The sequence below is a fragment of the Strongylocentrotus purpuratus genome, unplaced genomic scaffold (assembly GCF_000002235.5).
Source record: "Strongylocentrotus purpuratus isolate Spur 01 unplaced genomic scaffold, Spur_5.0 spur5_scaffold_15, whole genome shotgun sequence".
In the NCBI taxonomy this organism is placed as follows: domain Eukaryota; kingdom Metazoa; phylum Echinodermata; class Echinoidea; order Camarodonta; family Strongylocentrotidae; genus Strongylocentrotus; species Strongylocentrotus purpuratus.
In genome coordinates, this window is record NW_022145600.1 from 32,612,655 (window position 1) to 32,637,240 (window position 24,586).

The 24,586-nt window shown below is 36.3% G+C and overlaps 1 protein-coding gene across 1 annotated transcript in view; it reads left to right on the forward strand.

Moving 5' to 3' along the window:
* The first annotated feature begins 2,629 nt into the window (after positions 1-2,629).
* Positions 2,630-24,586, forward strand: part of LOC581920 (receptor expression-enhancing protein 2) — a 49,138-nt gene continuing 27,181 nt past the window's right edge. Inside the window, exons 1-4 of the mRNA XM_781897.5 lie at positions 2,630-2,829; positions 15,637-15,709; positions 21,299-21,375; positions 22,263-22,383. Of these exons, the coding sequence (XP_786990.3) occupies positions 2,798-2,829; positions 15,637-15,709; positions 21,299-21,375; positions 22,263-22,383 (303 nt within the window). The 5' untranslated portion in view covers positions 2,630-2,797. The remainder of the gene's footprint in view (positions 2,830-15,636; positions 15,710-21,298; positions 21,376-22,262; positions 22,384-24,586) is intronic.

The window sequence follows — 24,586 nt, forward strand, 5'->3', positions numbered from 1 at the left end:
AAATCTTTACAAAATCTTTGCATTTATCGGTATCGGTATGCAGTATGTAACCAGGTTACAGCAAATTACCAAGGACTCCTATATCGAACAGAACGGAATCGAATGATACCTCACGTGCAGGCATGCGGGGTGAGATTTCTCGCCAGTCGACATCAAGTGGTAGCCTAGAAACTGATCTTGAAGTGACTGGACGAGAAAAGACGAGATTCGTCAATTCTATAGCGTCGGAGGTAAACTGACGCTGTATCGATGTGCTAACCTCTTGAGAGAGGAGATTCAGTTTCTACGGTCGGAGTGATAAACAAACTGTCACTGTTTCGATCCCAGCAAAACCGAGAAAAGCGTCGACCCATTTCACGTGAACGGTAAAAATAACAAATTCATGGCATCAGAGGCGGCGGATCCGGGGGGGGGGGGGGGGAGGGGGGGGGGGAGGGGGACAGTACCACACTCCCTCTTTTTCACGTACCCATAAAATGCCCCGTTTTACATAGTGCCTCTTTTTATTTTTAATAGGTGTCCGTTACACATTAAGTGTCTCTTACCACCTCTGATAAGTGCCCCTTTTAACTATGATAATTGCCCCTATTTAAATCTGAGGGGTGCCCATTTTACTTTAGCAAGTGCCCTTTTCTTTTGTAATAAGTGCCCCTTCCCCTTCTGATAAGTGCCCATTTTCACAGTTGATGAGTGCCACCTCTCACCTCTGATAAGTACCCCCTTTTATTTTTGTCACGTATCCCCCTTTTCTTTCTAATAACTACCCTTTTTCATTCTGATCAATGCCCCTTGTTTTTGTTTAATAAGAGCCACTTTCCCCTTCTCATCAACGCCCCTTCTGACACCCCTGATAGATACCTCTATCAAAATCTCATAAGTGCCCCTATTCCTTCGACAAATACCCATTTTCCTTTGCAGTAAGTGCCCCTTTCTTTTCTTAAGTGCCCTTATTCATCTCAGGTGAATGCACCTTTTCAGGTACAAGAAGTGCCCCTTTCAATCTCTGATAAGTACCCTTTCACATCTTATAAATTATTGCCTCTTGTCAAATCTTCGAGGTTTCCCTTATATTTTGACAAGCGCCTCTTTTCCTTTGTATGCCCTCTTTTCATTTTTATAAGTGCCCCTTTTCTTCTCCGATGAGTGCCCCTTTTGTTATCACAAGCTCTAATAAAACAGAGAGAAATGAATTTCATCAGGCCTTCAAGAAATGTTTGAGAAAGAATTTACTATGTATATACAAGTCATGATGAAAACAAGTTAAATCATGTTCCCCATTCATACAAATTTTGAATTTTAGTTTGTTTCCCCTTTCCACCTCTCTCTCTCTCTCTCTTACTCTGTCTCTTCTGTCTTTTCTCTTCCCCATCCGTCCCTCTTCCACCTTTTTTCTCGTTCTCTCTCTCAGATTCTCACTCCCTTTTTCTTTGAAGAACGACATTTTCCTCGCCCTCTCCACCTCGGTGTGATGTTGATCTGTTGATAGAGGTCGCTAGACCGAATCATCAGCCAGAGCAAGATTTGATCGCTTCGTTTATTTGTTCCAATTTCAGGCTACTATGTGGTCCAAGATTTTTCAATTGCTAATGATGATGATTTATATTAATAATCAAACTTATCTTCGACTTAGATCAAGGAGGTCAATGGTAGATCAAGGATTCTCTGACGAGGGGGGAGGGGTGGTTGTAGGCCTACACTGTTAGAAAAACATGTAACAAGCAAAATAAATAAAAGGGGGAAAAAAGGTTACTAAATGAAGAAGAAAAAACAAATCAATTATAGCGTCATCGGCGACCGTATACACTCATTGCAACTCAGTTTTAAGAAATATTGATTTGAACATTCAACTTCCATTGTCAAGTCGCTGTCATCATTTACACTGGAAACTTAAGATGGAAATCAGTTACCATGGATTGCACAGAACGTTAAATAATTTTGGTCAAAACGTTGAAACATGACTTAAAGCTATATGTTTTGGGATAGATGAAGGCCAAATTCAAACGGCATCGTGGAGTTTTTTTTAAAGAAGAAGAAGACAAAGAAGGAGGAGAAGGAGGAGGGAGGTGCATAGAGGAAGAGGAGGAGGAGGAGATGAAGAAGAAAGAAGAAGAAAGAAGAAGAAGAAGAAGAAGAAGAAGAAGAAGAAGGAGAAGAAGAAGAAGAAGAAGAAGAAAGAGAAGCAGGAGAAGGAGAAGAAGTAATTAGAGAAGGAAGGAAGACATAAAGTAAGGAAGGGAGGAGGAACAAAAGAAAGAAAATACCAGTTTACGCCAATCCCTTTTAGCATCCAAACAGGTTTATGCCTACATACCTCTTTAATTTTTAACTTCAAATTCCCTTATCAGTTTTCTCTCTCATTTTTCTCCCCTCCTTTTTATTTAGTTGAAATATATATTAATTCAAAATAACTAAAAAGTTCGTGTTCATTCACTGGATGGATATAATTGCAGATCTTTTGTGTTCAGAACATGTTTTATATTAGTCTTAAAGACACCTTTGTCATAAATATAAAAGAAATTTTGATCAAAATTCAGATTTAAATACAGTATAATATTCATAGCCCGCAGTGTCCAATTATATTGTGCACAACAATAACCAAGCCATTTAAATTTACCGAACATCCGCGCATGCGCATATCGAAATAAACAGATCAAGATGGATATGTGGGAAAGCTAACGGTCTCGACGATTGGGAGATTTCAACTGAAAATTTGTCTGGCAGAGTGGCAGCCGCTGTCATATTCCCAGCTAAGAGCAGACTGTGAATTCTATGTCTTAGGAAGATACAAACTGCAAAAATGGTCGCCTATCTTTTGTCGAGACTCGTTGTGTAAGTATGATTTTTGAAGCGATTATCTTCTGGCATTTGACTTTGTAAGTGCACTGTGAATGAAACGCAGTGCGGCTAGGGCGGGCGGATTGTCCCTGGTTCGCCGCGGTGATGGTATGTAGTCGAGTCAGCGGGCCTCAATTCAACTCAAGTGCACCAATCTAACTAACGTTACAATCCAATGAGTGCTTGTGAAACTGATTCTTCTTGAAATGAAGATTAACGCACTGTGATTATGCTGTCTTCAAATGTGTGTTGCACTTGTGTATACTCTAAACGTGTATGGACTGCTATTTTCATGAACATAATTTTCGAAAAATGATTGACTGTGCACTGCCAAACTCACACTCACAGCTGTGAGTGTCTCAGTGTGGCAGTGACTTGCATGTGGCATTATTTAAATTACAGTTTAAACTGTCAATTGGGCTGTTTTAGATTTAGATTTTAAAGTAAAGCAGAACATCTTACTGGCATCTCTCTCTCTCTTGTATCCTTCCTCCGCTCAGGTCGGAGATCGTCGGCACTGTGAGTCTGCCGAAGTTACATAAATGGCTTTCTATAACAGTTGTTTGAAATATGTATGAGTAAGGCCAATGGAACAGCTGAGCTAAGTTACACAATATCCAAAGTTAAACTTGGTTTGGATATTGATAACCCCACTGACATGTCACTAATATTAATAAATAATAATAATAATATATTTATTTAGCGCATCATAAATTCATAGACTACATGTTCAAATGCGCTTGACAGTTATGTTGTTAACAGAAGAGATGAGTTTTTAGATATTTTTGAAGGTATTGACTGTATGAAACCTTGTCATTTCTCAAGACCCACAACAGTCTGCACGAATCTTGGCAATATAAGTTTTTAACTACGGTACACTACAAGTCTACTGTAAAACCTGTTGTGAAAATGTAATGAAGAAAACAAGAAATCAATAATTTACCCTAAATATGATAGCATTTGGTGTGGAGAGGTTAAAGTTTTACTTAGCTAGCGATATCGATAACACTCAACAGGAGGCGAGTTGGCTCAGTCGGTAAAGCGTCTGCCTGTCGAACCAAAGATCCCGGGTTCGACTCCCACCCAGGCGGATGACTGAAGCCTGCGTTGTGTGTTAACGTGCCCCTTCCCTTGTTCATAGATGCAGGTTATGTCAAGTGGAAAACACTCCGTCCCTCGGATAGGACGTTAAATGGAGGCCCTGTGTACAGGAGAGTCACCACCCTTGCACGTTAAGAACCCATTGCACTATTCGTATAAGAGTAGGGGGAAACCCCGGTGTAATGGTCCACCTGCATACCCCAACCAGGCCGAGTATACGGCATCTGCAAGAATCTTCAGTATTGAAGGAGGCAGATTATCTTGAAGAAGAAGAAGAAGTAATTGACAGGAAATTGCATAGAAAATATGATATGAAAGTGCCATAGATAATATTATAAATGCCTCATATTTCATATGAAAGACTCACTTTGTACAGATCCCATACAGTGGGTTACATACAAAGAAGTGCCAACAGCTGTTCAGATATGTCAGTCATCATTTGTCATAGATAAAAAAATAAAAGTGAATATAATAAAAGTTGAAGACTTCTATTAATCCGAAATTTTCGCCAATCATAGCAATTTTATGCGCTACAGAATATTAAAAGATATTGTTTGGAGAGAGGCTCATGTTTCAAAATGTATGGCTTCAATTAAAAAAAAAAAAAAGCATACATGTAGGCCTTATTTTAACCATGCCGACAAGATTTTTGAAACAGATAAGTAATGTATTATTTGATAGCTGAATTAGCTTTCATACTAATACTTCATAGGTTTTTAGTGTTTTTTATGTTTTTATTGTAGTTCCTTCAATTCTTCACAGCTTTGCCACTAAGTCACTAAACTGGTAAACTGATCATTGAATTGACATAAAAGTGGAAGGAAAACCAAATTTGTGGCTTCTAGTTTTGTTAAAACCTTTTTTAATACCAGTAGACTTTATTTCATGAAGGAGTTCAAGGAAGTGACTGAAAGGAGTCCATTAGCAAAAGGGATAATATGAAGAGCATATAATTTCATACTTTGGTTGCTGTTTCCTAATGTTGATTAAATCAAGTTGTTCCTAACTTCTCTCCATATGCTTTTTAATGCAAAGTGGGATGTTCATATTGCATGTTATTATGAAAAATATAAAATGTTTGTGGGTTTAAGATAAGGCTGCGACGGGTAGTCGAATGCTCGAGTACCCGCACGGTTGACAACTACTGGGTACGATTTCTCGTACCCGAATATTCGGCCGCAAAAAAAAAATAAAAATAAAAAATAAAAAAAAAATAAAAATAATGTCCAGGCCCACGCTTAGCCGTGCCAGGGAGAGCGGCGGCCGCTGGCATGGTACCGTCGGTAAAAATGTTTCCCAACTCAAGCACTGTCAAACTCACCTTTCAGAAACTGGGACCAAATGTCTAGATTTCTGTTTGGACTTGGAGGAAAATGGATTATTCTGCCATCTTTGGTTTTTAAAACAGCATTGTTTACTGTAATTGGCGCCTTCAACTGCAACTCAAAGTAAAGTTGCATGGGTTTTCGGCGAGGGACCTGGGAAACTGCCGAGTGGTATGGTAGTGGCAAAAAAAAAAAAAAAAATTAATAAATAAATAAATAAAAAATTTAAAAAAAAAAAAAAATTATAAAAAATTATAAAAAACTATAGAAAAACATGGCGTCTGAATATTCGAGTATTCGCTTGTGAGCCTGGGAGTGTATTCGGGTACCTCATTACACTGTTGTGCACAGCCTTAGTTTAAGAGCTTAGTTAAGTAGAACCTTTTGGCCTACTGTAAGTACTGTTTATAGTCAATCAGTGAACAATTCTATAAGTCAGTCCTTCAGTCCTTTACAATTGGTATCAGGCATTCATACATGTATATAATTATACCAATTTCATAATTCTTCCAGCCACATGACTTTTGATGTCAAAGATAAGATGGTTGTATGGAAGCATTTTACGGTTTGATACACACGTGTCAGTCAAACCACCCACAAATATTCAGTATCAATGGAGCATGCACAAAACAAACAGTTTTCAAAATTGTATTTTTCATGAATGAATAATTTTATCCTTGGCAACTACACCTGTATCCAACCGTCATACAGGTACATGTACGCCCACATGGCATTGTATATGGATCCATAACATTCCATCTCTCTTTTCAACTTCTTAGTACATGCAGTGTAGATTGTATGCATGGTTTCTCTTCTGGTCAGTTGTTTCCCATAGAAAAGAAACAGTATAGATCTACATGTACATGTACATGTACATCTTCCATCACATGTCCAAGCCATTGAAGGCTGCTTGCAATGCAATCACAGCATGTGTTTTGATAAACTCAATACAGCCATCAGGGTGCCCTATACACCTACCGATACCTATCCACAGCCTAATGTTGTCATAAGAACGGATTGAAAACATTATAACCCGCTTGCTTAAATGCCAGGCCTGATTGACCTGGTTTGGCTACCATCATCACAGAGTGATCATCGGCCACCTAGGGGCTATAAAAGATTGTCCACATGTAATTAATAAGTGTGTATACAAAAGTGCGTTGTCATTCAAGAATAGTGTAGTTGTCTGTGGACACTCACGAATTGTAATGTGTACAGGTATGTGTGAATGTGCAACAGTGTAATACATACATGTACAGTACAGAAAAAACTTTTCTTCATCTTTTTCCTAGTCCCCTTGTAAGTTTTTTAGTGCAATATTCCTATTATTTATTTAGAACTCTGTCAAAAGAATCGAGAATTGATTACACACAGGAAACACATGTAGCAATTTCTCAGTCAGTGTGTCACTTTTTTTTTTTTTCTTCTTTTTCTGAGGGCCTGAGGGGGGGGGGGTCTTCTTATGATGCCGTTGCTGTGTGGGCAGAGTACTTTTGTTGTCTGGGTCTGCAATGTATTACTTTGTACGTAGTTTTGTTTTCTGTCGTATTGTGGTTGACGTGGTACAAAATTTTTGCAAGGTTAAAGTTGATAAAGAAGTATTGTCACAGACACAGTCAACATGAAAAGGTGAGTGTACATGTAGGCGTACACAAAACAAAGTCCTTTCCTGTAACACTCATAGAGTTGCATCATGAGAGTGCAACTACTGTATGAGGAACACGTGTAGGCTTCCTGTTTTTAACTTACGGTAATTTCTTTAACATGTATGGGTCAGGTACTAGACTTATTAGGTACACTGTAATCTGCTTTTATACAATTTCTTTTCAGTAGTATTCAGTACCTGTTTTTTACTGATTTTAAGTGATTCCAGGTATTCGTCTTTCACAAATTATAAGCTGAATCTCAGAAAAAAGCATTTGATGATTAGAATAAATTAAACAACAGTGGTAATTTTAAACATCAGAAGTTATTTTGTTTGTTGGAAAAAGTGCATGCATGTCTAATAGTATTTTATAACACATCCACTACACTGTACAGTACATCAGATGAGATTTTATTTCCAATATGAAACTGGGAAAAATATGCACAAGGACCACACAAAACAAAACCAAATTCAGACAAGGCCAGCTACATGTAAATGTAATACACTCTGGAAATCTGTTTTCAATCATTTTCCATTTTCACCAAAGATTTATGGATCGTATTGGAATGAGTAAGGTACACTGTAATAAAACGCTGTTGTCATAAAGGTAGCTAGACAAATGTCATTTAGATTGCTTGATGACCTTGTTCTCTGTAGTTATTTATACATTTCATTGTCAAAGGCAGTTGAAATTAAACAGATCCGCAGATTTATTTGCCCAATGATACGACTGTCTGTACTGTGGTTACGGTATCTGTATTTATAAACATTGCGTTGTAATGAAGTCTTGCACAACCGCTCATATTTTTGTTTAATGACTTTTTTTAAGCCATCATTTTTATGACTATATGTGCATACTCATTTGGGTTTGTATTTACCAAATCAGATCAATGTGAACCATCTTTTGTAAACAGTAGATACTGTAATACAAACATTGGAGCAGTTCAAATGCACGTTTGGTAGAATTGTTTGCCTGACAGTGGCAGATGCAAAATACACCTGCCCACTCTCCCACAACAAGAGCATACATGAATTTTTATTATCCTCCTCATAATCTCTATTTTATGTCAATTAAAAAAAATGTAGGCGTTTAATCCCACAAAGGATTTTAGATTCATCATAATGAAGTCAAAAGTATATCATTTGCTATGCAGAATCTGTATAACAAATATTAAGCAGAGTGTATTATTTCTTGAAATTATGGATCAATAATTTCCAAGTGGTTTTAGGTATGTCTGCTGAGGCATGATAGAGTTACACAATGCCTTTTGAAATCACAGACTGCTTTTGTTGACAGCGGAGAATTGGCTCAAGGATGTCATCACATTACTAGGATCGTCTCTTTGTATTTCCGCAAACTTAGTTTTGAAGGTTGATTTGTTTTGAAAGTCTTTAGGCCAGAGTTAATCAGGAGATGCACTGATGAACAAGTATGGTGTGATGCCTTAGTGTACATTCACTTGTACCAGGAATGATTCTACATGTATGTATCGGCCTACATCTAAATGTACATGTAGAGGTCTAGTGCAATTTGGTTTATGCCTTCGGAGACATGATATAGGTTAGACACATACATGTTCATGTAGGCCTACAGTGTATCTTTGTTTATTTTTAATAATAATAACAATAATAGATCACATTTATAACGCGCCTAATACATTTTTTCTAGGCACTGTGTTTCTTAATGATATTGATAAACCTGCAATTTTAAGAACTACAGTACATATTTACTTGCTCTTTTTGACCTTCCTCCCCGATCAGTAATTGTCTAAATACTAAATTATTGGTTGTGTATTGCATATATCTTTGTCACAAAGAACTACATGTACAGTTAATCTGCATGAGTCAAATTTGTTGAGACTGCAAACAGTTGTTAGACTAACATGTATGCAAAATTGGACTTAGGATACAGTGTAAATAACATGTGTTTTGTTTAGTTTGGTACAAAAAAATGTTTCAACGTGGGGAAAATTTGACTTTTGTGACTTAGAGTTATGGAGACTGTACTCCTCTGTTTGACCAAAATTTAGGATTGTAAATTTAGTGGTATAGAAAATGGAACATAAAAGTTGTAGGAACAAGTATTTACGTGGGCAGAGCATGCATAGTGGGAATCTATTGTATCACCTTGTGGAAGTGAGTGATCATCCGTATGTGTGGGTTTTTAGTTTGTTCAGCAGCTCAACTGACACAATATGTGACCTTCCTGTTATACCCATTGGTGCTTCTCAAAAATACACAATGTAAATTTAAAGGGCTAGGTTAACATTAATGATTTGAACTTTAAAGCCCCTCTTACCCCCCCCCCCTCCAAAAAAAAAAAGAAGATGAAAATGAACTTATTCAAACATATTTGTGGCTTATACTTGTGAAAATGAACTTGTAGACAGTTTGTAATATTGTTCATTATTGGTCTCTTTTTTTGATCTGCAATGTACATGTAAACTCAGGGAGCGTGTATGGACATGTATTGGGTTGGTATTACACTCTTATTCTCCAATAAAAATAGTTCCTTTTTGAGTAAAAATAAAAATATAAGGAAAGAAGAAGTACTGTACATACTGGCAGTCAAAAAAATCTGCTGTCTATTTTTATATCAATTTTCATAAATGAGTGTAAATCAAGTCAACAAGGATAGACGAAGATACAGATGAATATTATTCTATTCCTTCCTGATACATGCACACACATTCACCTTTGCTGTTCTACAATATACATTGTAAATCTCAAGGAATATGGGAATATGATATAGATTGTGCAGTTCATTAATACTAGAGAGAGAGGAGAGGGAGTGAGAGGCAGCAACACGAGACATATACATGTGTGTATGTACTTGTATCATGCTTATTTTCATTTGTATTCATGCAGACCTACATACAATACATACTTGTAGTATACAATACACCTCTAATTTCAAATTAAGCCCAAGCTCAGTGCCCATGTACATGTATTAGACCTAATCAAGAGAAGGGCATTACAATCATACAGAGCAATTACGCCTTCATTCAGCGCGAGCCGTGCATATACCGGAGTCCTTCATCATCATCACCAATACACGTAATGGGTAGTCATTCCCCATTGGAGTTTTAGTGCATGAGCAATCAAGGACCACGATCTGCCCCTGAAGAGAGAACATGCCATTTGGCATTGGGGAGGATGGAGACGAGACACGCAGCACATGTAACCTGTGACAATTCTCACAACAATTTTCACTGGGATGCATGTTGGTGTGAGCGTGATGTGTGAGATTGTCCTCTTTGCACTGGGGGATGCTATCTTTGTGACACTGATGTTTATGAGATAATTGTAAATTGTCAGTTAAAGGTCACACTGAGTTCTGGCTATGACCAAAAAACAACAACAACAACAACATACAAATAGCAGGAAATGGCAGAAGCCCATACTGAATGTTCGGCCCTGCAAATAAATGATATCTGCCCTATGATTTTGAAATGAAATGAGGATAATTTAACTAATTCACAATTTTTTTTTACAAACTTGATAAATTCCTGTGTTGTCAAACCTGTCAACATGATAATAATTGTAATAATACAACAATTGAATTTATATAGTGCTTGTGACATAAAAGTTTCAAAGCGCGGTACACAAATCAAGATTACTTTAAGAAAAATCAATATTACTAATGGAATTAACATTAAGACCTTGTATTTCCCATGTCCTTCAGACTGTACATTAACAAATTACATTCATGTACCACTACACTCACATATGTTATTTTTGTAACAATATCTGCACGATCATTAATTAACCTGATTTCATTTCCTTTTTGGAACCTGATATCAGCTTACATGTATGTTGTAAATGTCAACAAGTTTCCATCAATCCCTTTTCCTGGCAACCTACTTTTACTAATTGGATTTCTTTTGGAGCATATTCTGCATGTTAGAAATAGATAGTTTTTTTTACAGGATCTGTAATATATTCTTGTATTGCCTCCAGTCTTTTCTAAACATAACCAATAAAACAATGTTTTTCCTTTTCAGGACTCCTCAACCCTCTCTCTCTCTCTCACATGGTGCACCCGCAAACCTACTGTATAAAACAATGTTTGTTTGAAATCTTTTGGAAATATATAAATTTTACCTCTATCATTTCTAGAGATACAGTATATTCTATGATCTAGAGTAGATGTAAACCTAGGAGTATTCCGGTGTTCGGTGCTTTATTGTAACATTTAGGTAGATTAATGACATGATTTACTATAGATTTGTCACCAAAGTCATGTTCCTACTGTTATTGATATGTGAATTCCTATTGAATAATGTGAAGAGGACGAGAGTGAAACTTGTTTTCTCTCTCTAGAAATGTGAGAGGTCTCTGCTCCTTGGGTGATGTTTTTATCAGGCAGGGGTGAAATCCATCGTTGAGTTTGCAACATGGAATGCCCTCGAATGATACTAGAACATGCTCACGTCTTTGGGTCGATCTATTGATTATTCCCCGAAGACGGCGCGAGTGTGATGGAAGGAAAACATCTCACAGCCTTTCCACACTGGAAGAAGAAGAATTTGTATGAAGAGATAGTGTGCAAGAAAACACATACAGTGTATGATGATTACATGTGTTTTATCTGCTGAGGTTCATAAGGGCATGATCTTGTCTTCATTCACTTCTACCTACAAGTTTATTTCCTTCCAGCTTTGAGTAGATGATTGTATGTAGCCAAAGGTGTGTATGCATGCACCAGGTTGATCTATCTTATAGATAAACATGTAAAGTAACTCATTAGGCAGGGAGGGTGCAGTTGTGTACCATTCTCGTGCTGTAGGGCAGTCACTCGGTGAACTGACCCTGATCCTGTGTAATGTTTAGGTTTGAGAATGATGTTCAAACTTCTGTTTCTCACTTATGACATCTCATTTTACAACCTTTTGTTTGTCAGCATTTTTACTAGACACAATTAATAGTTGTTGAATAGCAATAGAATTATCATACAAAACATAGTTTTCAGCATCTTAATTGGGGGGGGGGGGGATGGTAGTTAGCTACATGATCTCAAGATGATCTTACTTAGATGAGGGTTTAATTAAATGAAAAAACTTTGAAGCACAATCACACAGCTGTGTAGTGTATAGATTTGCAGGAAACAACATACCTCCCCATAACACTTGAGATGCTAGCAGCACTTTGTGAATAATACATCACTGCCATATGGCGTAGCTCATAAACACGAAAGGTCTTGCACGAGGGAAAAGCGCCCTTGCCTTCCCTTGCAGTAATCATCTTTTATTCACATATATATGACATTGATCTCATGGCTGACGTGTCATCACATCTTTGCCTGTTGGCTCACATCTAATTTGGAAGACGTTGGGGAGCAGGACTAGCGGTGAATGCAAGCTCAGGTGCTGAATGTGACATTTAAAGGAAAAGATGAGTTTTTGAACCATCAAGAAATGCAAGGAATTGATGAGATTGCAGATACAAGTAGACCTTTGTTTACAAACATACATCCAGATGTATTCTATAGATCTTAATCAGTATTAGATTGAAATAGAAGCCGAGCTGTTGAAATACAGCATTAAAACCTGTATGTTAATATAACTCCATTGAGGATCTATCCTTTGTCAATCATTTGTATTATAACTTTTAAGTTGATCGTTGAGAACTGAAAAGGCAATATCTCATATGCTTTAACACAGAGCTAATGTCCTTTTAGCTCTTAAGATAGATAACTTTTAACATTAAAATTACTGAAAGTCTGAAACACACCCAATTCTTGACATTGTCCTTGCACAAATCTGATCCGCAAAAGTCTCCACTCTTCACTATATATCCTAGTCATAATCTGTAATGATAATCCCAGTGCTTTAATCCAAAGTCTAACTGTCTTATTCTTGTGGTCATATCTTGCGATCCAGTGTACTTCAATAGAGGGATGGGCAAAATCCTGTAAGTCAACGCAGGCACTGTAGAATCATTGACATTGGTTGTTAGTGTATTGTATTTGTTGAAAGAAGGTAGACATCACAATCTGTCATGTAAACATCGACCTGTCAGTCTCTCCTGTATGCATTTACTCATACACTTGAAAGAAGCTTTGAACTAGAGCTAGAATTAATATTTGGATTACCTTGATGTACGTGTCCTTATTTACATCCCACTCAATTTCTTCAGTCAGAAAGCGTCGAAGATTTGGATTCAAGCGCGATGCTTACATTGTATCCTTCAATAACAGTAGGCGTGTCTGCACTATCTCGAGATTGCCAAATATCCAGCTATTTTGAACTATCCCGATCGAAACTATCCAGCTATTTGCGTCTTCATTAGACCGAAGTGGCAAATTAGCTGGATAGTTGGTCGGGATAATATCCCAAGATATCTCGGTCTAGTTTGCAAAATATCCTTCTATTTCCGAACTAGCGGGATAGTTTGCGACCGTCTTCATTAGACCGAAGTACGGAGTCAATTATCCCGATCCCATCATGCACAACGATTTCCGGTTCGCACATGCGATCTATACTGCTCAGCGCTGACCTCGCAACCACTGACCTCGAGTAAACACGGAAAACCGCAAACTAGACCGAGATATCTTGGGATATTATCCCGACCAACTATCCAGCTAATTTGCTACTTCGGTCTAATGAAGACGCAAATAAGCTGGATAGTTTGCGATCGGGATAATTCAAATAGCTGGATATTTGGCAATCTCGAGATAGTGCAGACAGAATTAGTGAGATCAATTCTGTGTTGTAAGGGTCAGTGCCATCCGCTATCTTTTCAGTAAAGATGGATTTAATGATAAATTCAGTATGCTGTTTGATTAGTGCCAGAACGACATTAACTCATAGCAGTTATAGCAGTTGTACAGAGTTAACACCCTTCTGGCTTTCAACAGATGAGTTAGTGTATGTTTGCGTTTGTTTATGTTTGAAAGAAATTAGAAGGAGGGACAGACCTTGAACAAGTTGCTTTGAATGGGGAGCAAGGATATATTAAATAATCAGATTATTCATTTTCAGAGGAACTTGATCACAATCACCTGACTGACCTGCCAATTTGAGGTTACTTTATAGATTGCCACGTTTGCTGATCTTCAAACCTTTTTGAAGTTCATATGTTTTCTTCTATGATTTGTCCGAAAACAAACTTTTTTTGTTTGTTAAGGGGAAGTGGTGTGTGCAAAATGGGGTCTATGAGTGTCACATAAATATTGGAATTATTTTCCTTTTAAATATGGAACAATTATTTGAAGCATTATCTCCAGTGGGAAAAATGCATGGAAGAGGTAAATAATTCAATAGCTCTAAATTAATTAAAATCATTCTTCAAAAAAAAAGCTACAAAACTACAAAATTACATAAAATGAAAGTACATTCTCACATTTATTTTTACCATTGCAAGCCAAATACATGAATTTTTAACTAAAACATTTTATCTCTGCGAGAACCGTTGCCAAATCTGGACTGTGCTTTTGATCTTGAGTCTGTTAAGAGACGTTTCTTACACAAGTATATAACATGTTACACACCTTGTTTAATGGTTAGCAGTCAAGGCCATCCAAGGATATGACTTCATCGGTTAGAAATTTGGGGTGAATCAAATCACTTCCCTTCAACATCATATTGCGGCCATCCAGCACCCTCTCTAGGAAATTACATTTAATCCACCCATCTTCATCATCACAACCAATACTGACCCAACATTAACCCTTTCATCGTTCACAAGCTCAAATTATAGCTTACTTTGTGCATGTTTTTTTTCTTCTTCTAAGTAGGGTCAGATTTTGTGAAGCATTCTTGGAATTTGTGCAGATAACTGTTGCAACCAATGCATGGGTGTATCCAGGGAGCATATGAAGAAAGGGGATTGGGGGGGGGGGGGGTCACACTACTGGAATATCTCACAAGCAAGCAAGAAAAGGGTCTTGATGCATACATGTGCAACACAATTGAAATAAATCATTTAATAAATTGACAAGATAAAAAAACACATTAAAATTGATATTGAAATATTTATGGACTAGGTCCCATCAATTGACAACATATTGTTTCATAAGTCCCTAGCAACCGAGGGACACTGACAATCTTGTGCACTGTTTGTTTATTATCGTGCATATTCTGAAAACAATAAATATTTGGATGAGATGAGACATATAACATGTATGTAACTAACACCTCTGTCACTCTGACAAGACCAATATCATACCTACAGAATGAACAGGAATTACATCACCGCAAGGGGCTAATTTACCAGTCAGATTAATGTTATATACTGTTAAAGGAGAAGTCCCCCTAATTATAAGTTGGTTTTAATAGAAGCAGAAAAATTAAAGAAACAGAACAGTGAAAGTTTGAGCAAAATCTGATGAAAAATATTAAAGTTGCCACTTGCAAATTTGTGTTTAGTTGATCACACCTTTGAAAATTCATTACTACTTCATCTATTAAAACCAACTTGATATCGGTGTGGATTTACCCTTTAAATGGCATGCCTAATGCTGATATGTTAAATTGCCTCCTCCAGAGTGTCAATATCATGGAAATGGGGAAGCATCTTATAAAATTGAATTATTCAGAAGTTTATTTGGTCTTCAAGCTTAGATAAAGAGGAAATGAAGTGAAGTATTTGACCTGATACTTCAAGAAATGATCAGAACTGCTGCGGAAGGATCGAAAGATAGTACACTGTTTATTGAAGTATCAAATGCTTGTAAAGTGAATGTTAAACTAACTGTTGCTCTTTTCATTTATTTTCTCTTTCCACTAGACTGGTCTTCGGAACCCTGTACCCAGCCTACTACTCGTACAAGGCAGTCAAGACAAGAAATGTCAAAGAATATGTAAGTATTTAATTTCATTACGCACCAATCTGTAATACGTGTCTTTTAAGCATTGGGTACCTGTACCCAATGTCCTTGGTTCAAATCCCAGAGAGGGACCCATCTGTTGAATGGAGATGTCAACTAAGGATCTTTGGTCCTTGGCACATTGTGGACTACCGGTTCCAATAGAATATATTAATTTTTAATTTTAATCGAGAGTTAAGTAGTAAATCTTTAAATTTTAATTTCACTCTTGAAAGTTCATCGTTTATAATTTATTTTTTAACTTTAAATGGTAATTCCAAAAGACAGCATAATTTGGAGCAACATTGCTCACTGATCTTCGCATTTACATTTTCACCAAGAGTCCGAGACAATGTGCCACATTGTTTCGAGGGGAAGGGGGTACATGAGTCACCCGTCACTCGCCCCTTCCACCAATTATTCCCCCCTTTCACCAATGCTCCCCACCCTATAACCTGTCATATAGCCCAGAGGCAAAGAAAACTCTGATGTGTGAGGAGAGGGCTAGTGATGGATCATTTTATCTCTCATGAGATAAGACTTGTGACATCACATCTATATTAAGTGTCACAGGGAAGTTTCAGTGTTCCAAGGATAAGATTTCACACCCTACATGCTCTCAGCAGATAAAGTATTGTTCAGTTTAAAGCCCCTCTAAAGTGTTTGGAGCCCCCAAAATTTAATGGCAAAATTTCACTTAAATTGTATCATAATGATAATGTGAAAGAGGACGTCATTTAATAATAATAACATTCCGCTTTTATATAGCGTATCTACAATGTCTCTAAACGCTTTACAGATATACTATTACCCCGGTCACTGGATTCAATACTTGCCCGCACACACTGTGTGCACAATCTCCACTCCCTGTGGAGTATTCCATACAGGCATTACTTGAAGCTCAAAACTGTTTGACCAACAATGGCAGTGGCATCCTACTGGGTACCCATTTAACACCTCGGTTGAGAGTAGCAAGTGCAGGTTAATATCTTGCCAAAGGATATTTAGTACCGTGTTATTTCTGCAAGGATTTTCAAAACAAATGTGTTTAAAGTCAAATATTGATGAAAGAATACCAACTTTAGGTTTTCTGCATACAAAGGTGCTTTAAGGGGCAGGAAAAAAAGTCAGTTTGTTTTTTATTTGGAATATTGGAAAAATATATGATCAGTCATATTCATGACTGGAAAATATATTATAAAAGCATGAAAAAGCAAGCAATGTGTTATTTTAGTTCTTAATCATTCCTAGGCTCAAAATGATGGAGGATTTTATTCACAATCTCCATATGAGATAAAAGAGGAACAAAATCCTGTCATTCATTTTCAATACAGCAAATCTCCCGACTATTACAGCCTGCTGAAACTTGTTTGAATCAGCACTTCGTCTTATAATGCAATTTCACAGCCTTCCTGCCATTCCTTTCAATGGGTATGTCTCCTTATCAGCTGGATGCATCCCTGATTTCCATAGGGGGCTAGGTATATGAAGGCTGAAGATACAAGACCTGTTTCCATTAGCCGGAGTTTTGAGAACAGCATGCAAATTCTGATCATAACCACCATGAGCTAATTCACTGTCACATGTAGGGTATTAGCTCAAGCTATTATTCCTAGCAAACTAATACTCTTTTCACACTTAATGCTTTGCTTAACCCCTAACTTTGCTTTGGCTTTTCACACACGCTTTTTTAGTCCTGTACTAAGCGCCTATCCCGGAATAAGAAAATTTATGATGTTCTCACTGCAATTCGTTAGCCCGTACTAGCTTTATAGTGTCAATATTCATTAATTTGCTCCATTGCGTAGTACCAGACTATTTTTCGTTTCTGTTCTGATTCATTTGCTTGGCACCGCAATTGCGCGATTAGCCCTGCTTTTTTGCAGGGCCAGCTAACCCGTACTATACAGTTGTAGGTGGGGTTAGCCCACTTTGGTAAATATGTGTCTGAACAGAAAGTGGAATAAGCTTAACCCTGGACTATAGGTGGGGCTAAAACCCCCTTCAACCCCACCTATTGTCCGGGGTCTAGCAAAATTTTGCCAGTGTGAAAACAGTAAAAGGCTTTTTGGTGAAATATTGTAAAATCAGAAACTTCCAAGAGTGGTTCAGAGTCAGACTTGGGGAAAGTTTCATAATGAAAAATGAATCAATCACAACTGATATGGACTTTAAGACTGGACTTTCTAAAATCTGATCTTCAGATATTCCGTGATTTGTTCAAGGTCATGCTGCAAGATGAAAGAATCTAAACGGACACAATACTGATTTTTTTTTCCTTCTCAATTCACGAATGTTTCTTGCCTTAAAATTGTTGTTGTTACAATTTGGGAAGGTTTCTGCTTTTACATTAATTGCTATCTTCACCTTGACCTTGTTCAGTTTAATGGAGACCTAGACCTTCAAAAAAATTCTTGAGAAGTTATGATCTCAAATCTCAAGCTTGAGTTTGAGATTGTTAGGGCTAATGGCAACGTTCCTGATGGAGGAAGTCTAGGAATGCCAAGAAGAGCTTTGCTAGCTCTCAACGGACTCCCAGATCCTTCGCTTGAATTCATCTCCAATGAATTGATTTGTCAAATGATTCCAGATTTAGAATATTTTCAGATTCCTAGTTATGATCAGTTTCCAATATTGCGTACTGTTTTTGATAGTGAAACGCATTGATGTGGTTAGCTGGCTTCATCTGTAATGTGTTTATTTTTCTAATCTTTTCTCTGTCTGCTGTAATAAGTGAGCCACTCTTAAATGATATTTCAATACTGTTTTACATATTTGAAACTCAAATCAAAGAGATATTTACAAATGTAGGTATTGATTTTGAAGAATCAACCAAAACTGTTCGTGTCAAAATCATTTTCAGACACAATGCATGTAATATGTCAAGAATTGTAAATATATAAATATATTAAATATGGAAATATAGGACACACTGTACATTGATGGAGACACAGATAAGGCACTTTATTTTCCCTTTAATACAGTCAAATCAGAAGATTCTTTACATGAAACTTTCATGAATTGTTTATGATGACCGTTTTAGTGGCAAGAAACTATCATGAATTAAAAATAATATGTGTTATTGATATGATGATTTTGGGACATGAAACTCATGTGAATTTGGCGACTCACCTAATTACTTTACATTGTACTTGCACAACAGTTTCTGGTTTGGCAGCTTAGAGTCACTTTCTAGATACATTTTATTGTACAAACATGTCAAATCCACCTTAACATTCTCCATACATTTATTTATCCAGTAGATCTCATACATTTATGTACATATTCAATGTATTTTCGTTATGACTGTACATTTATATTCATTTCCCCCAGGCCTTTTGATGGATAACATTGGATTATTCCATGAAAAAATGTGGATTTAAATGTCACTGCATAATCAGATTTAGACTCTCTTGGCACGAGAGAGAGCGTGAGATCTAATTGTAGTCATGAAAATAACAAATAACATATGCTGAGCTAGGTACCCTGGATAAACAAGTCATTTACTTGCTAATGCTGATATTTAATGAAGTAGAAATAGAACTAATAAAACTATATTTGAACATTTAATGATGCAAGGATGTAACATACAGTGAATTGTCAATTTTTTTCTACCATCCATATGGTGTAATAATCATTTGATAATTATTATTATTTATCAGGGACAAATACATGGGGGCTCAGGGAGAATTTGCCCCCGAAATGCCAAAAAGAGCCCCCGAAAGTCATAAAAGAGCCCCCAAAATTTGCATAGAGTTCAATGCAAAACAAATTAAAGAGTGTTATTTTCGTGCAAGCAAGCTTGAAAAGTAGCCCTCAAAATTTTTCTAATATTTTTTCCCCTGTTATTTAAATGATTAAATGATTATTAGACAATATGGATGGATTGTAGACCAACTGGAAATTAGACCAACTGGAAATTGTAATAAATGAGCAATAGGCCAAATTAGTTGTAGACTTTTTGGAGGTTAGACCAAAAGGAAATTAGGCCAAATGACATTAATGACTATTAGCCTAAATGGTCATTAGACCATGTGGTACATGTAAGGAGACAAAATGATTATTAGACCATGTCATGTGGATAGTAGACAGTCTGGGTGTAGACCATATGGGAATAGACCAATTGGGTAGTAGACGAACTGGTTGTAGACCAAACATCAATAAACTGTAACATACATGTACCACACAATTATAATCTTGCTTTAAATTTTCAATGTTTTATGAAGGAAATACTGTAAGGAGAAACAATGTTTGCACAATATGACAATCATTTTTGCCTTTAAAAAGTTGGAAATTACCTTTAAAAACAATATTTTCCTGTAAATTTTGGGTAAACAAATCACATGTTTTGGTCTAAATGCAACATGTTTGTCACGATTGTAAGGCAGACTTTACGAAATTGAGATTGTGAATTGTGGAAATTCGTCTTGCGGAAAAATATATTGCACCCTGGAAATGTCAAGAGATAGTTTCTGTCACTTTATGCGCATTGAAGTGTACTCTAATGGTCATTCGGTCCCAAGGCAAAGCCTAGCAGTATACATTTTGTAGATATATCTTACACTTTATTTATTCTTGACGTCAGCAACATGGACGTATAATGGAATGGCAGTATGCGGCAAAGTGAGTGGAGTGAAGTGGAGATGAAGTTACAGAGAGGAGAAGCAGAAGACAGAAAAATAGGGAAGATGGAGAAGAAAACCATCTGGAAGCAAATAAACATGTTGAATATCTTGAGGATATTCTTTTTTTGTAATATTAATTTCATCAGAGATTATTTAAGCTTCATATTTCATGTTTGTCGATGAAAACAAATTTGTTTTTCACCTGTTGAACTATGGTGGTAGTTAATTATTTAAAAATACTGAATTATAAAGCATTTATTAATTTTACCCTGTGGGTTTGTAGAATCCTACCTCTTTTCAGAGTAAGCAAATTCATCCACAATTATAGATCCTTTCGAGAATGAAAGATCATAATTTGACTACATTTAAATCTAATTAAATTCTTTTATGCATTATGAGTGTTACAAATCCTGAGCAAGAGCAAGACTTATACCAAAATCGGTGCACACATTTGTTTGATTTGTATTCCTCCCCAACCCTTTTGCTTTCTGTTTTCCTAACCATCTTTTTTAAGAAAGGAGGGAGGGGGGGGGTTTGAGACGGTGGAAAGTACATATATAGGTTACTCACCGATGACTTAACAAAACACTCTCTCCGATACAAAACAATCTAGGTTGATATTGATGAATAACAAACAAGAAAGTAGATTTAAAGAGATAGCTAGATAGAGCGAAGACACCGAAAGCTAGGCTAGGAGGAAGCTGATAGCCGATGCAACGCTGATTTGATTTATTGAAGATGAAGCATGATGTCGGGATTAATCCTGAATCTATTCACTTGAAAAATATGAAAAGCTGTGTCCTAGTTGAAGTTCGAACAGCAGTTACAGGCAGGAATGTTGCCTAGCATGTATTGAGGTGATCACGACCATAAACATTGTTATTGAACAGGTAAATAGAACATTGGTTAGATTCTAATATAACAATTTCTTTTTTATTTCTCCTTCTGTTTTATTCAGGTTAAATGGATGATGTATTGGATAGTATTTGCACTATTCAGTTGTGTGGAAACAGTAGCGGACATATTTGCTTCAATGTAAGTATGATGAAGGCCTTTCCAATTTCTTGCCAATTTTTTTCTATGAAATTAGTCTCGTCTTGATGATGAACATTCATCCGTAAATGTAACAATCACAAAAGAATGAATCTTGGCCAGTATTTGTATATATCCTGAAGGAAATTTTGAACAGACCCACGATAGGGATTTTAAGCACACTTGCAGATTTTTTTCTTCATAAAGCGATGACTAATATTTGGAAAGGTGACATGTGCAAGTTTTTTGTCAATAAGAGTTAAAGATAAAAACCAGTCATGGTCATGCGATAACATTGATCAGAAAAGGTTGATCATCTAGCATATAAGTATTGGTGTGTACTGCAAGGTACTGGAATCATCAAAATGATAAGAAATTTGGCCCAGTCTTGGTAAAGTTATAAGCACTGTACACAGAAAGATGTATATAGGACTACGCACACCTGCGTTATATCTATCAGGTCTAAATAGATATAATAATTTACCAAATATATCAATTAGTAGGCGGTTTCTCGGCAAAATTTGTATAATCACATATTAGTTAAAAACATATTCTTTCACATGATTGGTAATAAGAGCTTCCATTTCATTTTTTGAGTGGGGGGCGTTTCCAAAACTGGTCTTTACCTGTAAAGGATATGCAAATTTAATAGTAATTGTTTTAATAGCAGATAAATATTTGTACTATGATGCAAAGAATCTCTCTACATTGTGATCATTTATTGTTTAATCATTCCTTTCACAACTAATATCTCACTTTTTATTCACTTTCCCTTCATGTGAAGTGATTTTTCTATTGCAGTGTTTTTATATATATATAAATATATTTAAGTTTTTTGTTGTTGATAGAATGAACTATACTCTAATCCTGTTCTTAAATTTATTTTGCAGATTACCATTTTATTATGAAATTAAGATTCTCTTCATATTTTGGCTCATCTCGCCTTGGACAAAAGGCTCCACATACCTTTACAGAAAATGCATCCATCCAGCTTTAAGTAAAAAAGAACAGGTATGTCAAAACAATTTTTCCTTTTTTTTGTATGCTTAAGATTAAGCAAGTATTACCACTTTTTGCATCGATGAAGATAAGTTTTGGTGCGTAGTTATCTTCTTTTTTAAAGGGGCTGCAGCATGGGAAATACTGGTTGACGCCATCAACGTCTTCTTTCGGACAACTGCACGTAAACGAATTTTCTTGATTAACTGGGTCAGCGCACGCTAGCATTCATGAAACAGACCGAAGTTCTGCTCACACTTCGGTTTTGTGTATGTTGCAATCAAGTGAATACGTGGGCCTACTGCGGTCGCGTCATATACCCGATTGGCCCTGAGTCAGGCCACAGGAAAGACACATAGTCTTGTCATGCTACAGCCCCTTTGATGAGAGTTTATTTGTGAAGGACCAGGTTTGTAACTGATTTCTGAAAAGGTGTTTACCGGTACATATAGGGGGAAAAATTGCTGTGAAAATAATCTATGAACAAGAATTTAAAATTGTTTTCACCCTTTTCATTCTCATAATTCATAAACTTATCAAATACACGTTTTTAACTACTGATAAGTTCAAGATATCCACACATACGGTATATAATACCCATCCGTTATCCTATGCAGTAGATTCCAAGTAAATGTGTTTCAGGAAGTTTTCTATACATAAATCCAAGAAACTAAACCAGAACTAATAGTACTTCCTCAATATTGTGACCCTTACAGTCATTTAACTACCCTTTAACATGTAGGAACATGTTTGAACAAATGTTCATTTACATCTTTTGACGATGACATTTAGTTCAGTGACAGGAAGGGAAAATAGATGCTGTCACACAACACACATCCTATTGTGTACACATTAAAGGTATAGACCAGTTCTGGTCGTGCGTTTGCATTGTGAAAGAAACGGTGTAAAATCGATCAGAAAAGGTTGATCATCTAGCATATAAGTATTGGTGTGTACTGCAAGGTTCTGAAATTATAAAAATGATAAGAAATTTGGCCCAGTCTTCGTAAAGTTACAAGCACTGTACACAGAAAAATGTAAATGGGACTACGCGATATCTATCCAGTCCGGATAGATATGATAATTTACCAAATAAATCAATTAGTAGGCGGTCTTACTAGCAAAATTGGTATCATCACGTATTACCTGTAGTCAAAACATATTCTTTCACATGATTGGTAATCAGAGCTTCCATTTCATTTTTTCAGAGGGGGGCGTTTCCAAAACTGGTCTATACCTTTAAAGGTATTTGAGAATTGTGTTGGTTATAATTGTTTCTCGAGTTTGTCTACACAACCAAAGAGTATTTATCCAATAATTGCCCAGAATCTGATGTTTCAGCTCCTAAAGTCATCAATTTTATCAGGAACAAAATACCAATCAATCAAATTTTCTTACTGATATGAAAATTTGGCTATTTCTCAAAACTTTGCCACCAAATACTGGTATTTAAAAAGTTATCAGGACACATGTATGCTTTAAAAAATTATTTAAAAAAATCATGTAGACACACTTTTATTTTTCATTCTCATGTTTGTTTTTCCTCAAATTTATGATTCCTCCTTTAAGCTATTAAAGCAACACATTGTAGACCAACTGTCGATGTGCTTAATTGAACCAACCAGGGCAGACATTTTGAAATGTACAAGTATGAGATCATGTCATTCATTGGACACAGTTGTCTCAAGCCCTGTCTGAATGCAGTGTCATTGTTATAGGACTGATTTCAAAGATGGCTGTAAGGATATGAATGATTTAACAGGAAATGGAAACAACTATTGAGAAGAGAAAATGCCTGTGGGGCTACTTTTATAGATACAGATGTACTGTCAGTTAGATAGACCTACTGTAATATACTACATGTACATTTACATGCAGACACATACATGTACCACACACAGGGAGACATAAAAACAAACAGATAGACATACAGACAGATAGACATACAGACAGACAGACAGACAGACAGATGAACACATAATCATATATCATGAACACTTAATGATATACACAGACAGACTTTCCTTATATGTTGTAGTTGACCAGATAGCATGATAAAGAAATATAGAAAGTAATCTAACATCAAAATAACAAGTCATTAATATTTTAAAACAAAACCAAAAAGTGAACAAGTTTGAATTTCATTAATGGTTTTGGGACAACAAACCAAGTTGAAATGCATAAATGAACATCAAAATTAACAAGCTGTGAACTT